Source organism: Penicillium hordei (assembly GCF_028827395.1).
Source record: "Penicillium hordei strain IBT 12815 chromosome Unknown utg000003l_segment0_segment0, whole genome shotgun sequence".
Taxonomy (NCBI): domain Eukaryota; kingdom Fungi; phylum Ascomycota; class Eurotiomycetes; order Eurotiales; family Aspergillaceae; genus Penicillium; species Penicillium hordei.
The window spans coordinates 878,479-893,188 of record NW_026623144.1 but is presented as its reverse complement, the minus strand read 5'-3'; the positions used below and the strand labels follow the sequence as shown (position 1 = coordinate 893,188).

Here is a 14,710-nt window from a genome sequence, read left to right as displayed (position 1 = left end):
ATGATGTGCGCCTGTGTTAATCCATCCATCCGTATGCCCGAGCTGTGGGGTTTGTCACAGACAGAACCCTAACAACCATCTAATCTATGCAGAGACAGCATCCTTGATCTCGCTGTAGATAGCGCCAAGCTCCTTGTGGAAGGCCTTCTCAGCGTTGTCGATGATGCTGCCAATACGCTCATCGACAGTGGGCTCCTTAGCCTTGACACCAGCCTTGTAACCACCTTCGGCAACGATCTTGGTGTAGTTGGCGGAACCACCACCGTTCCAGGCGAGAAGCTAAGATAAAGTCAGCCTAATCCATGTCATCTAGATCAGGGGGAAAACTTACGTTGGGGGTGTCGGAGGGAATGTCAGTAAGGGTGCCCTCAGTGGCTACGTTAATAAGAGTGGCCTTGAGCTGCTTGGGGGTGACATCGGCGACGGCATAGGCGGAGTCCTTGGCGGGTACCAGGGAGACGTAGTAGGCCAGCAAACCGGCGATGTGAGGAGAAGCCATGGAGGTGCCAGAAATGGTATTGGTGGCATGCTCGCTACCAACCCAGGTGGAGAGGATGTTCAGACCGGGGGCGAAGATGTCAGTGCACTTGCCGTAGTTGGAGAAGTAAGCACGCTCATCGGCCAAGGTGGAGGCGCCAACAGTGACGGCCTTCTCGGCAGCGGCGGGGGAGTAGTTGCAGGCGTCAGCGTTGTCATTACCGGCAGCAACAGCGAAGTGAATACCAGCGTCAACAGCGGCATTCACAGCAAGATCCAGGGTGCGGGAGCTACCACCACCGAGAGACATGTTGGCAACGCTACCCTTGAACTTCTTGTCGCCTTTCTTGGACTTCTTGATGTGAGCCTCGGCCGCCCATTCAACACCCTTGACGACATCGGACATAGTACCCGAGCCGTTAGAGCGAAGAACCTTAACAGCGTAAACGTTGGCCTTCTTAGCAACACCAAACTTCTTGCCGGCAATAGTTCCAGAGCAGTGAGTTCCGTGACCATTTCCATCCTCATCGGCATCACCCTGGGGGATGGTCTTGCCCCATGCAGCACGGCCCTCGAAGTCAACGTGCTTGGTGTTGGTGCCAGTATCAATAACGTAGGCATCGACACCCTCACCACCCTCCTCGGCATACAAATACTTGTTGAAGTTGCCGAAGGAGAGGCTTTCCCGGTGAGAGATACGGGCAAGACCCCAAGGGGCGTTCTTCTCAACAGTACCATCGGTCATAGTACGGACCTCAGAGTCCTTCTCAATGTAGTCAACCTATTTTTGAGTCATATTAGCCGCCGACCTCGGGAACTTCCGCAAGGAGGGAATGGGATTACTCACATCAGGATGACGGCGGATCTGCTCGATGACATCCTCGTGGAAATGACCAGCATATCCTGTAAGAGATCCAGCAATTTGGAAAGTGTGCTTCAGGCCCATGAAAGCCTCAAAGTCAAAGCCGAACAGGGAGCGCTTCTTCAACTCCATCCGACCGGTATGAGCGGTGTGCACCTCCTGTAACCAGCTCTGGTGAGCGGAGGCAGAGCTCTCGTCAACATGCTTCTTGAATACAACGATATAGGAATCCGGGATATCTCGGGAGGTCATGGAGGAGAGGATAGGAGCTGCATCGTTGTGGATGGAGCCTACTGTCACGGGCGAGGCAGCTGCCAACAACGGGAGCACGGTTAGGCTGAGGAAGCCTTTCATGCTGGGCAAAGTAAATAAGTAAACACGGCAGAAGAAACGATAGAGAAGACGATAATTGTAGGTTGGAAACGATGAGTGAAGGATAGGTTGGATGAAGAGGAGAAGGGGGAATATGAGGAGAAGGGCAGCTTATCTAGGGAGGAGACGGGGGATCGATGATGCAAGCGGGCATTACATACGGTTACGCCGGCGGATGACCTGTTAAATGTCGATCCAGTGGAGAACTGTTTGAGAATGGGGGTACCCGATACCGTATGGTATGGTCACCTTGGTCTCGGGAACCATGAAGACATCGCTTTACTTCAATGTTGTCATGGTTAATCTATTAGACTTATCATCACATGAAGTATGATTTAAGTTGTTTGAATATCTCCCGGGCACGAATAATAAGTAAAAACAAAGCACCTATAGCAGGTGGTGCAGGTGATCACCTTCCCCCCGGGTACCTGGCAGTCTCACCTTGCTATAGGCTCTAGGCAACACCCTCGCACGGCCCAAATTCTCCAAGGCAACTCATCCTCCGAAGTCGCGTGCTTGTGTTCGGGTGACTCAAATCTTCGTCCAGTCCCCCTTGTCTTGCATGGGAGTGCCATTATTGGGTGCAACTTTGCCAATCTGCGGAGAAGCCCATCACATCATAGGATCACTTCCAAGCTTCTCCACATTGCTAAGAGCTGCGTCTTATCGCGCTTATCATGTCCTATCAGCTATCGCTTGTAATTTTGAAGTTTACTGTTCTTACAATACAACAACAGGGCTGTGTACATGTGTCCAGCCCCCTCTCCAAAGAGCCACTGAGTCACCTGATATCCAACCTTCCCCTCCCTCCCCGATAGCGAATTACAGAGGTGGCTGAATATTTGACATGGCATTCTGCCGATGACGAGTGCTGCAAATTCTCCTAACTGCTAGGCTTCCTATCTTGGCACTAGCACTGTCACACACCAATGCAGAACGTCGTACCCGCTATTGAACATTCACGGTCTCTGATGGTCATACGCCATCGGAGCGGACGTGGATAAGATTTGGCTATGCCTCCACCGGCTCCCCTCCACCCTCCCTCCCCCTCAGGATCGACCGAGCGATTGGCCGAAGAGCTAGCCCCAACCATTGACCAGCTCAAGAGCGTCGGTGCAGGCACCGCGATTACTCTGACCCAGGCTCAGTCGACGACCGAATCCCTTCTCCGCCTCCGCCATACCTTCATAGATGATGCACGTCCACGCACCGCCAAAGATGCATTCCGACATCTCCATGGCTTTCAAACGCTCCTGGCGTTGGCGGGCCAGGTAGCTGAGCTCTACGACCCGGTACTCAAATCCAAGGAGGAACGAAAAGGCCTATTGGGTATCTTCAAAGATGTCCTCGGTGTATTGGCAGAGGGCCTGAAGGACCATTTTGGCAACAAGCGATATTTTGCTCGGAAGATAGTAGGGGGAGGCATTTCTGCACTGGAGCGAACTTTGACTGTACTGGTCAAAAAGATAGACACAACTGAGGGTGACGCGCAACATCTCTACGGCGCCATTTTGGCCGCAGCTCTATGCCAGGAGACAGTGTCAGGTATTTTTGTAACACTGAGCACCAAATTTCCCCAGAATAAGGACTCTTCGTCTCCGAAAGATGTCCAGGATGCCGTGGATCACTGCATTGGATCAGCTGAGACGGTGGAAGTACCGGAACTACTTGGACCATTCCTTCGTGTGTGGTTGATGCACTCCTCTTTGTCATCTGGATATGACATGTTACGCCTGGCCTTGCCCGCATGTCTCTGCCAATTGGCCTCGCAGTCTCGAAGGAACGTCGTAGCCCTGCATGCCACTGATATGCTCACCTCAATTTTACCCCTCTTATTCGATGGTGCACGGTCAGACAAGGAGAAAGTAACTTACCAAGATCTCGCCCAATTTCTCAGCGTCCAGGGCATGAGTAGCTTGGATGATGCTGTCGCTTTATACCGTGGAGCGCATGAAAATCCGCAAGTTCTAAAGGTCCTACTGTCTGCTCTAAAATCTTCTAAGGAGCCTCCATCAATACAGTTTGATATGTCCCGTCATGGATACTGCTCAGTTGAGTTTGCAACGCTCGGTCGACCATTCCCTCCTATCAATTCTTCCGGCTACACTCTTGCAGCCTGGGCCCGTTTCGACGAGTTCGATTCCAACACGCATACTACTATATTTGGAGCATTTGATGCAAGCCAAACATGTTTCATTCTTGCCTACCTCGAAAAGGACACTCGGAACTTTATTCTCCAAACTTCGATTCGAGGTTCCCGCCCTAGTGTTCGGTTCAAGTCGGCAAAATTTGAGCCAAATCGCTGGTACCATATTTGTGTTGTTCAAAAGAGACCGAAGCCAATGTCTTCTTCCCGCGCATCTCTTTTCATAGACGGCGAGTTTGTTGAACAATTGAAGATCGAATACCCATCCGTTCCCATAAGCCATCATCCAAGCAAGCCATCGCGCGTGCAGGCATTCTTTGGCACCCCTCAAGACCTGGCAATGCGCCTCGGAAAAGGCGTGTCCACTTCCCGATGGTCCCTTGCCAATGGAATGCTTTTCGACGAGGCTTATAGCGACGACATGGTAGCTGTTTTTTACAACCTTGGGCCTCGGTATTATGGGAATTTCCAGGATTGCTTAGGCTCCTTCCAGACGTACAAGGCTTCTGCGACTCTCAACCTGCGGAATGAACATCTTCACCCAGGAAAAGAGGAAGCCTCGGATATTGTCACTGCCATCCGCAAACGGGCGAGTACATTGATTCGTGAAAGCTCGATTCTGATCAATGTCTCATCTGTCGCTGTTCTTGACGACGATGATAGCAATAATATCGACGAATCACAGTTGATAAAGTGTCTCTCACGGCAGGCAGCAAAGAGTCTCCAACAGCTAACAAAGTCGGGTGGCAATGCCGTTGCTGTTAACGGTGCCACTCCGGCTATCAATGACGGCTTAACGCAGCCTCAGGGTGTCGGCATCTTGACAGGTGAGCCTGTCGTGGCGGTACCTATGGCGATGGATGATGCTAGTTGGTGTCTAGGCGGCTGCGCTGCGGTCCATCTAAGCTTGGTCAAGGCGGCTAGGACCGTGGAAAGCACTCGTATGGCCGTGGAGGCTCTATATGAAGCAGTGCAGGACAACTGGAGAAACAGCGAGGCTATGGAAAGAGAAAATGGCTATGGTATTCTTGCAGCCTTATTGCGGGAGAAGCTTGGATTCTACATGGGCAATTCTCCGACCGCATTCAAAATCCCTGTGGTTAGCTCTGAGCCCGAGGAGCTGGCTTCCTTGATGCTTGATCTGCTACGTTTGACTCTGGGATTTGTTGGCTATGACTTCGAAATCCCTAATCACTCCATCATCACGAACCCGCTCGCCTATCGTGTTCTGCTCGTAGATATGGACGTCTGGCGTCTCGGTGAATCTCAGGTGATTGGGTTGTATTACTCTCAGTTCCGGACATTTGCCGCCGATAGCAACTATCGCCGATTCAACGCCAGGCGTCTTGGTCGTATGCGTAAGTGTGCTTCCTCATGACACTGCCCTTCTTATTATTTAAGCTGATCAAACCAGGTGTCAACAAAAAGTTACTGGAAACCTTGAAGGGTGGAGAGCTGACCGAAGAGTCTCTCCAACCTTGCTTATCGGCATTCCGCTCGTTGATGGAAAGCAGTCTTTCTCCCGACCTTCTTCGATCACTAGCTTTATCCATCACATATGCACTCCATAAGCCAAAGACTCAGACAAACCTTCAGAGAAAGAAGAGCCTTCGGTATGTGGTTACATCGCCTCGACCTTCGTCGGCGAAGTCAGAAAGAAGGTATCTTCCTAGCGTGACTTTGGGCATTGAAATGTTACGGCTATACTCTTCCGTCTTGTGTAACCCACATGACCCTACGCCATTGAGGAAATTTGCTAAGGCTGTCACAAACAAGGTATGTGGATGATCATTTGCCTTGAAAAGAGTTTTGTTTAATCATTTGTGCAGTGGCTGCTTTATCTCATGTGCGAGGATGAGCCTGAGGTTGTGATACTTGCAACCAAAATTTTGGCCCGCTTAGTCGTGGTCATTGGCAGTGGATATAGCAAGAAGTTCGCGGAGAAAAGTGGTGGATACATCATTCTAGAACACCGTCTGAAGAGATGGTGGGACGTTCCCGCGTTGTGGCCTATATGCTTTTCTATCTTTTTCGGTGTTGATCATGCTCTGTTGAACCTCGACAAACCCCTCGACCCGTCCGAACTGCTTAGAGCGTTCTTGGCCCAAGGCGATGTAAAGGTCGTCTTCCCGGACATGCTGCCGGTTATTGTGAATATGTTGAAGAACGGGGTGCGCAATTTGGCCATGGCAAGTGATGCGCCAGAAGGCGCTCAAGAATCTTTCGAAGAGCGTGCCTTCAAACGCGACAAACTAAAAATGAACTCTCTCAAGCTTCCTGGTAGGTTCTCGCCACTCACGGCTATGGCCTGGTATTTCTTTGACTAACACCCATTTTTACCGTCAGATGCTACTCCCTCGGACAAGTATATCCACGGGTTTGCTCTTATCAATTTGGTTGTCCAATTTTTAGAAGAAGCGCGCGACAAGTCACCAAGCTTCCAAGATTTCACCACACAGTCTACTTACGTGCAGGAGCTACTTTCTGTGGTCTATCCCGTTGTTGTCGGTGCTGATGCCGTCAGCCCTAACGCAGAACTGAATTTCCGACACAGCGGACTCAGCTTTGATGACAGCAACCTAGTAATACGACCGCGCTCGAGTACCATTAATGCATCGACAGCTTTGCAGACCACCATGGTTGACTCCTTGGGCAGTCCCGATGAGAGCACTGGTTCTTTGAGACGTGGCTCATCCTTTATTTTGGTTTCTCCTGATAAATCCAAGCACCAGCCCTCTTCTGCACGGATACGGCGGCTCATAAACCCCACCTTTACTGGAAATAAAGCTGGCGCTGATCATCACATCGTCAAGGCAGTCTTCAGGCTTGTGCTGACTGTCTTCGATGATCAGCTTTTAGGACGCAAAGACTTTTCGGGCCTTGGTCTCTATTTGAAGACCCCGCCCGGCTTCCTGGAACACCAGGCGTACTTCAATTCTTGGGTTTTTGGTTGTGTGCTTTCGACATTGCAAGACCTCCCTTTGGTTCAACCAGGTCTGCTTCATGAAACGCGGACACTTACGAATCTGGGGCGCTTCGCGACACATTTGACGGAGGCAGTATCCGAAGGCTGGTTCATTAACGGGGCATCATCCACACTCGAATTCATTGGTACAATTTTGGAGTATCTCCAGCGCCCGGACATATCTCAGTTGAAAAGCATTCGTTTATGTAGCCAGGCTACCGCAACGATTCGCTCGACTCTGTACAAAGTTATCTTATTTCATTTATCAGAAGCAGATGACACCGAAACCGTGACATTGCTAAACCGATTGAACTACTGGCAGGTGGTCCTTCTCTCAGCGGCTGAAACCCAATCAAAATACTTACACCTGCTATGCTACCTGCTGTACACTAAACTAATCAGCACGAATGGTGATGTCCGCTCAGCTGCAACTCGCTTATGGAGAATCATATTGGTACAAGCACCGGATGAGATAACAACACTTCTCAGCCATGGATCTGTGTCTCTCCAGCGTCGGTTGGCTGACGGCTTCGACGCTCTTTCGGGGATGGATGACGAATCTTTCCTGCAATGGATCGATGACCAGCGCGACGATCTGGATGCCTTGTTCTTCGGTGTATTTTCTCGATTGTGGGACACCTTCGTCCAAGAGGAGAATACAAGCATTGAAGAGTCCGTCAGATCTCGAGTATCGAAACGTAAAGACAAACTCAGACAATGGGCTCAGATTGAGAAATTCGATCAAGACATGACGCGAAAGCACGAGGCTACTTTGCCACATTGGATCTCAAACATCGCAGCATCCGAGTTTTTGAAATCTCAACGATTCTTGCAAGATCTTCAGGATAGCTCTACTTTCATGTGGTCAGCTTTCTCTGGCTTACTACTTGACTTGCGACGACCAGGTGGCCTACTTGCAGAAGAGAGGGAGAGGAGATGGTGGTTAGACCAAACGGAAGGTCGCAGCCGTATGCGACTACGTCTGGTTCCAGATGAGTCAGGTGATCGACAGGACTATCAGCCTAAGCGTAAAGCCTCCGAGCCCCCAGCAATCAAAATTGACACCCGCATACGTGCACTCTCGGAGGGTGAGACTCTGACGGCGCCTCATCCTCTCCCAGAGGACCCTGAGAATGGGGGAAGCGACTCAGCGAACGGCGATACTGACAACCGGAGCCTTATGGAAGATAACTTCGAGATGATTGACGACCCTAAAATTGATCTAGAAGACTATGAAGACAGAAACCGGAAGGTGATGCGATCTCTTCAACGTGGCGATCAGGTTGAAAGCGTGTGTAACCTGTCTCGAATCATTGGTCTAGAGGCAGTGGAAGGTATTTCGATTCTCGGCAAGGACTGCATCTATATCCTGGACAATTTCTTCCAGAGAGCAGATGGCGAGATAGTGAACGTCTGGCAAGCCCCCAATGAGGAACGAGATCCCTATGTGCGCATGATTTCTGGTCGCGAATCAAATGACCCCCGCTCACAGGAGCATGAGACAAGGAGCTGGAAATGGTCTGATTTAGTCAGCGTTTCCAAGCGTCGCTTCCTGTTCCGCGATGTTGCTCTTGAGATATTCTTCACAGATGGTACCAGCTATTTGTTGACATTGCTCTCGGCACGAGCCCGAGACGATCTGTGCAACCAACTGGCTATCAAGGCACCACAGGTCACGGGAAGCACCGGACACTCGCGACCAGAAGACATCTGGCGGTTTGAAACCCTTCGCAGTCAAGATGATGCACCACAATCCCTCGGATCTAAATTTGCCAGTGTCTTCGGTCACCTTCCGTCAAACCCAGCAACGCGCAAGTGGGTTAAGGGTGAAATTTCCAACTTCCATTATCTGATGTTGATCAATACCTTTGCTGGGCGTACGTTTAATGACTTAACCCAATATCCTGTTTTCCCATGGGTTCTGGCGGACTATACAAGTGAGGAGCTCGATCTTGACAACCCAGCTACATTCCGGGACCTATCTAAGCCTATGGGTTGTCAAACACCGGAACGTGAAATGGGCTTCCGTGAGCGATACAATGCTTTTGCTGAGATGGGCGACGATAATTCCCCGCCTTTCCATTATGGAACGCATTACTCTTCTGCCATGATTGTCAGCTCCTACCTCATCCGGCTGCAACCATTCGTCAAGTCATATCTTTTACTTCAGGGCGGTTCCTTCGATCATGCCGATCGCCTCTTCTATTCAATCCGCAAGGCGTGGGAGTCAGCATCGCGAGGGAACATGACCGACGTTCGAGAACTTACCCCTGAGTTCTTCTATCTTCCGGAATTCCTAGTGAACTCCAACCATTATGACTTTGGTCTTCTCCAAAACATGACCACAGCCATTGACTCGGTTGAGTTGCCACCTTGGGCAAAGGGCGATCCTAAGATCTTCATTGCGAAGCACCGAGAAGCGCTTGAGAGTCCCTATGTGTCCGAGAACCTGCATCGCTGGATTGATCTCGTTTTCGGCAGCAAGCAAAAGGGCGAGGCAGCTGTCGAGTCCGTCAATGTTTTCCATCACCTCTCATACAAAGGTGCCAAAGATTTAGATGCCATCGATGATCCAATGGAGCGGTTGGCCACCATCGGCATTATTCACAACTTCGGGCAAACTCCTCACCAAATCTTCCAACGACCTCACGCCCAGAGGGAAGATCAACGGCACCGCATACTCCGGCTGGACACTCTTGCAGAATCTCTGACTCAAATGCCTTTGTCTCTTCTTGATATTGAGGAACGAGTAGCCACCCTATCAATGAAACAAGACCGTTTGTTGTGTACGGCAGCCCTCAGGCTCAACGTGCCACCAGCCTATGACTACTACATGGAATGGGGATTCTTCGATGGCAGTGTTCGCTTCTACGCCGCCGATACTCGCAAGCTCCTGGGCCACTTTGAGCACCTTCATGTTGGTCAATTGTCCCATGCCAGCTTTGCAGATTCCCGCACCCTGGTCACCTGCGGTACGGACTGTACCATCTCATTATGGACAGTCACTGCAACCTCCAAGTCCGTAGATTTGCAGCCCATTGGGTCGCTCTTTGGCCATCGAGCCCCAGTCACTGTTCTCGCCGTTTCACGCTCCTTTAGTACTTTATTGTCTGCCTCCAATGATGGGCGGGTTATGCTATGGGATCTCAATCGACGATCCTTCGTGCGACCCCTTCCCGGCGACGGTGCGGTCGATGTATGTTTCCCTTTTTTCTATTACGTGCTGTCCTTTACTAACAAATTAGTGTGCTCGAATCAACGATGTTTCTGGAGACATCATGGTTTGTCGCGGCAATCGCTTAACATTATTTACACTCAATGGCGTAGTGTTGATTGATCAACCAGTCTGCGAGGCGGCCGACGATCGCGTCTTGTCCTGCGTCTTCTACGAGGGGGTGCAGAATGAATGGCTGGAGCGTGAATTGGTGTTGACGGGCCATACTCGTGGTGTGGTCAACATCTGGAGCAAGAATATTCGCGGTGGCCGCTTTGAGCTGGAGTTGATTCGACAGTTGCATCATACCGACAGCAATCGCGACAATGGTGCTAATATCAGCGCGGGTATCAGTTGTATCTTGGCTCTTCCCCACGTGGTCTATACGGGGGATGAGGCTGGCCGAGTGGTGAGTTCTATTACGCCGTTTTTCGTGTTTAATTGACGAAGCTAACATGATGGTAGTATGAATGGAACTGCATTCAGCGCCGCTAATTTCTTTGGTGTTACTCCAATACCCTCTATTTCTCCTTGATCTCGGGTTCATAGCCAAAAAAAAAAAACATATGTACCAGACAATTTCTGGCACTCAACCGCTTTCCCTTTCCGTTATACTCTTGTCGTTGGGATAATAAAATTAAGCATGGTCCTACGAATTCCCCATATAAGATGCTTCCGCGGGTGAGGTACAGGATAGACTTGGGCAGTACCCTGAGCCCTCGATCATGAACATGCTCGAGTCTATGTCAACGATCAATAAAGTATAACTAGTAGTCCGGCGGCGGTTGAGCCCATAGACTAAAGCGCGATCCCGCACAGGGCATGAGCAACCGCACTAGCGGAAGGATGTTCGATTGATGAAACGAAACGAAAGACAATGTAGAAAACCCTCTCTAACGAGATATACTATAGGATGGTTGTTCCGTCATCACCCCAGCATTGAGGTCAGCCCCGAGCACCGAGCGTACAGGGGCAATGATATATATGTAAAGCCCTGTTATAAGCTGTGGCGTTTGTGAGTCCCTTTTCAGGCAACCTCCATTCGAAGATTATTACTCCGTACGGTCCATAGCCAAGGTGTTCGGAAATCACATTTCTCCATAACTAACCGTCGACGTGTATTTATCCGGGCCCCCGGTGAACATTGCAAAAACCGATGCAGTACCTAGTGGGCCGTTCGGGTTGTCCGGTCTACCATCCTCCGGTTGGGGGAAGGCGGAGCACTCTGCGCCGGATTTGGGATTGTAGCACACCTGGTCAAGTAGGTCAATCAGAGTATATATGAAGTCATATTGAGATTGATCAATTAGAATACTCATAAAGAGATCACAAAGATTGAAAAAGAAGAGTAGAGAACCCGAGAAGCAATGGCAAACAGAAAATAGTTGGGATACATGTGAAGGGCAGCTCTGATTTCATTGTGCAGCGTCATTTGCCCCACCATCCCACCTGAAAAACGGGGCAATTCCAGGTACTTGAATTTAATATGGTAACCACATACTAAACCTAAGTACCCGGCAATTGATCTGGTTCTGGTTCATGACACCACCCCTCCTTCTTAAACACAGCGCCTCCCGCCACTCTTCCTCTTTCTTCATACTCTCTCTATCTCACCTTTCAATACATAAAAAAATGTCTTCTTCTCTCGAACAGCTCAAGGCTACTGGCACCGTCGTCGTTTGCGACTCTGGTAAGCTATCCATCTTATCGAGGTTGCATAGAAAACAAAACACGCTAACACTCAACTTCTAGGTGACTTCGCCAGTATGTATTCCAGATTTCTTGATGTGACATCGGTTCCAGTATTGAATGGCTAGCTAACATGACCCACAGCTATTGGCAAGTACAAGCCCCAGGATGCCACCACCAACCCCTCTTTGATTCTTGCTGCTTCCAAGAAGCCCGAGTATGCCGCTCTTATCGACACTGCCATTGCCTACGGCAAGCAGAACGGAAAGACCGTCGATGAGCAGGTTGAGGCCACTCTCGACCGTCTCCTTGTTGAGTTCGGAAAGGAGATTCTTAACATCATCCCCGGAAAGGTCTCCACCGAGGTTGACGCCAAGCTCTCCTTCGATACCCAGGGTTCCGTCGACAAGGCTCTTCAGATCATCAAGGTACGTTCACAAGTTTACCCGCAACGAATTTTCCCGAGGACTTAGAGCTGACCCTTTCTACTCAGCTGTACGCCGACAACGGTATCTCCAAGGACCGTGTCCTGATCAAGATTGCCTCCACCTACGAGGGCATCAAGGCCGCTCACATCCTCCAGTCCCAGCACGGCATCAACTGCAACCTGACCCTCATGTTCTCTCTGGTTCAGGCCATTGCCGCTGCCGAGGCCGGTGCCTACCTCATCTCTCCCTTCGTTGGTCGCATTCTTGACTGGTTCAAGGCTGCCCACAAGCGCGACTACACCCCCCAGGAGGACCCCGGTGTCAAGTCCGTCCAGGACATTTACAACTACTACAAGAAGTTCGGCTACAACACCATCGTCATGGGTGCCTCTTTCCGTAACGTCGGCGAGATCACCGAGCTGGCTGGTTGTGATTACCTGACCATCTCCCCCAACCTCCTGGAGGACCTCTACAACTCCACCGATGCCGTTCCCCAGAAGCTCAATTCCGCTGGTGCCGCCACTCTTGATATCAAGAAGCGCGAGTACCTCAACCACGAGGCTGAGTTCCGCTTCGACTTCAACGAGGAGGCTATGGGTGTTGAGAAGCTCCGTGAGGGTATCTCCAAGTTCGCCGCTGATGCCGTTACCCTCAAGCAACTTCTTGCCCAGAAGATCCAGGCTTAAATTGGGTTCTGATATTCTTTTAATTGTTTAATTGTAAATTGACGATCTCCCAAAAAATTGGAATCGGTAGATACGAATTGATGAATTTGTCCCCAGTGCTATTATTATTCTCCGGTGTCGGTGTAGAAAATCAGAACGAGGGGTAAGCTGCGGAATCTGGCCGGGTCGGCTTATTCAGACCCCCGCACTAGTGTTTGGCAGCTATGGTGTCATTTCACTTCTACTTTGTATTGATACAGAGTATATTTTATATTACCCGAGGCTGGATCAATTGCTGATAGGATGACTTTGAATGTGAGACAGTTGTGCGTATAGCTACACCTATTACACCTACTACACCTCTCTTTATGCGTATATGCGTATATACGGAGAAAAGAAATCAAGAAGTATGTGCAAATATTGAAGTAGATAGCAGCAGTGATATGGCAATTGGTTCCACAGAACATGTATGCAATTGAAAATTGAGTCCTGGAGGTGTTCACGATGTTATTAATAATTATGTCATTTCCCGAGCTCCGACTCGCCTCCCCACTTGGGAAGGTGGGGGATGTTTTGCTGTGGTATTAGGTACCAAGTACTGGCGTTTTCAGCTCTTTTTATACTGAAATACCTGTATCTAGTACTTTGTTGATACAAGTAGAGTCACGTCAACATCATCCCTCTTATTATCTTCGTCCGCCCACTTCCTCTCCTCTTCCTTCACCATACCCTTCTTCTTCAATCTTCATCTAAAATATATTTTAAGATAATCAAAATGGTTAAGGCTGGTAAGTAATTTCCATCATTGGTTCTCTCTGAGCCATACATAAGATCTTCAGCTCCCAAGTTCCCCACGATCTGTGGCAAGGGGACCTTGGGTGTGAGCAGATTTGAGCACCTTGTGACCCAGATGCCAAATCCGAGCCTATCGGCTTGCATCCTCTCCCTAGCTCTCCACTGCTGTCTGGATATCTGCTAATGCCCCTGGGATAAAACTGGGGATCATCGTTGCTCATTTGCTAGAGTGGCATTCTGATCCCGGGCCAGTGTGGCACCACCCGTTGCTGAGGCTGAGACCAGACCCCCGGGGCCTGGAGATCCAGTAACTGGCATACCGAGAGCCTTCGATAAGCATTCTAGAACAATTCATTGACCACTTTTGTTTCCTCGCAGTTGCTGTCCTCCGTGGTGACGCTAAGGTCGCCGGCACCGTCACCTTCGAGCAGGCTTCCGAGAGTGCCCCTACCACTATCTCCTGGAACATCACCGGCCACGACGCCAACGCTGAGCGTGCTTTCCACGTTCACCAGTTCGGTGACAACACCAACGGCTGCACCTCTGCTGGCCCTCACTGTATGTCATTCGTAATGAGCTAGAGATGAAGAGGAAGGATCGAATACTGATTGCTTCTAGTCAACCCCTTCGGCAAGAACCACGGTGCTCCTACTGACTCCGACCGTCACGTCGGTGACCTTGGTAACTTCCAGACCGATGCCGAGGGTAACGCCAACGGCTCCAAGCAGGACAGCCTTGTCAAGCTGATTGGTGCCGAGTCCGTTCTGGGCGTGAGTTTATAATTGATACCTAGCATTGCTGAAACAGATTACTTACCTAAATGTATAGCGCACTCTAGTCGTCCACGCCGGTACTGATGACCTTGGCAAGGGTGGTAACGAGGAGTCCAAGAAGACCGGTAACGCCGGTCCCCGCCCTGCTTGCGGTAAGTTGATGAAGGCGTGCTGTAGTGGAAATGTGTGCTAATAATATATATTAGGTGTCATTGGTATTGCCGCATAAATGTGCAGCTCTATCCCTTTTAAGCACTGGGTTTTGATATCCCCGTAATTGGCGGATGAAAAAATGCAGGATACTCTGTTTAGGATACATGAATG

The 14,710-nt window shown here is 50.0% G+C and overlaps 4 protein-coding genes across 4 annotated transcripts; 3 read left to right on the top strand and 1 right to left on the bottom strand.

Moving 5' to 3' along the window:
* Nucleotides 1-1,802, bottom strand: N7537_005573 (S8 family peptidase). Its single transcript, XM_056896630.1, has 3 exons — nt 1,325-1,802; nt 332-1,258; nt 1-279 (listed from the first exon to the last, which is right to left on the bottom strand). The coding sequence occupies exons 1-3, from the start codon at nt 1,691-1,693 to the stop codon at nt 85-87; spliced, it is 1,491 nt and encodes a 496-aa protein (XP_056752415.1). The 5' UTR covers nt 1,694-1,802; the 3' UTR covers nt 1-84.
* Nucleotides 1,803-2,724: 922 nt separating this feature from the next.
* On the top strand, nt 2,725-10,531 carry N7537_005572 (Beige/BEACH domain protein; the record flags this gene model as incomplete). Its single annotated transcript, XM_056896629.1, has 6 exons — nt 2,725-5,215; nt 5,272-5,633; nt 5,687-6,137; nt 6,204-10,018; nt 10,068-10,445; nt 10,502-10,531. 6 exons carry the CDS (start codon nt 2,725-2,727, stop codon nt 10,529-10,531), a joined length of 7,527 nt encoding a protein of 2,508 aa, XP_056752414.1.
* Nucleotides 10,532-11,634: 1,103 nt separating this feature from the next.
* N7537_005571 (sedoheptulose-7-phosphate:D-glyceraldehyde-3-phosphate transaldolase TAL1) lies at nt 11,635-12,864 on the top strand. Its single transcript, XM_056896628.1, has 4 exons — nt 11,635-11,726; nt 11,789-11,800; nt 11,870-12,153; nt 12,219-12,864. Exons 1-4 carry the CDS (start codon nt 11,669-11,671, stop codon nt 12,837-12,839), a joined length of 975 nt encoding a protein of 324 aa, XP_056752413.1. The 5' UTR covers nt 11,635-11,668; the 3' UTR covers nt 12,840-12,864.
* A 729-nt stretch (nt 12,865-13,593) lies between these two features.
* sod1 (superoxide dismutase SOD1) lies at nt 13,594-14,615 on the top strand (the record flags this gene model as incomplete). The annotated part of the gene is made up of 5 exons (XM_056896627.1): nt 13,594-13,606; nt 13,992-14,171; nt 14,232-14,383; nt 14,442-14,538; nt 14,593-14,615. 5 exons carry the CDS (start codon nt 13,594-13,596, stop codon nt 14,613-14,615), a joined length of 465 nt encoding a protein of 154 aa, XP_056752412.1.
* Nucleotides 14,616-14,710: the final 95 nt, after the last annotated feature.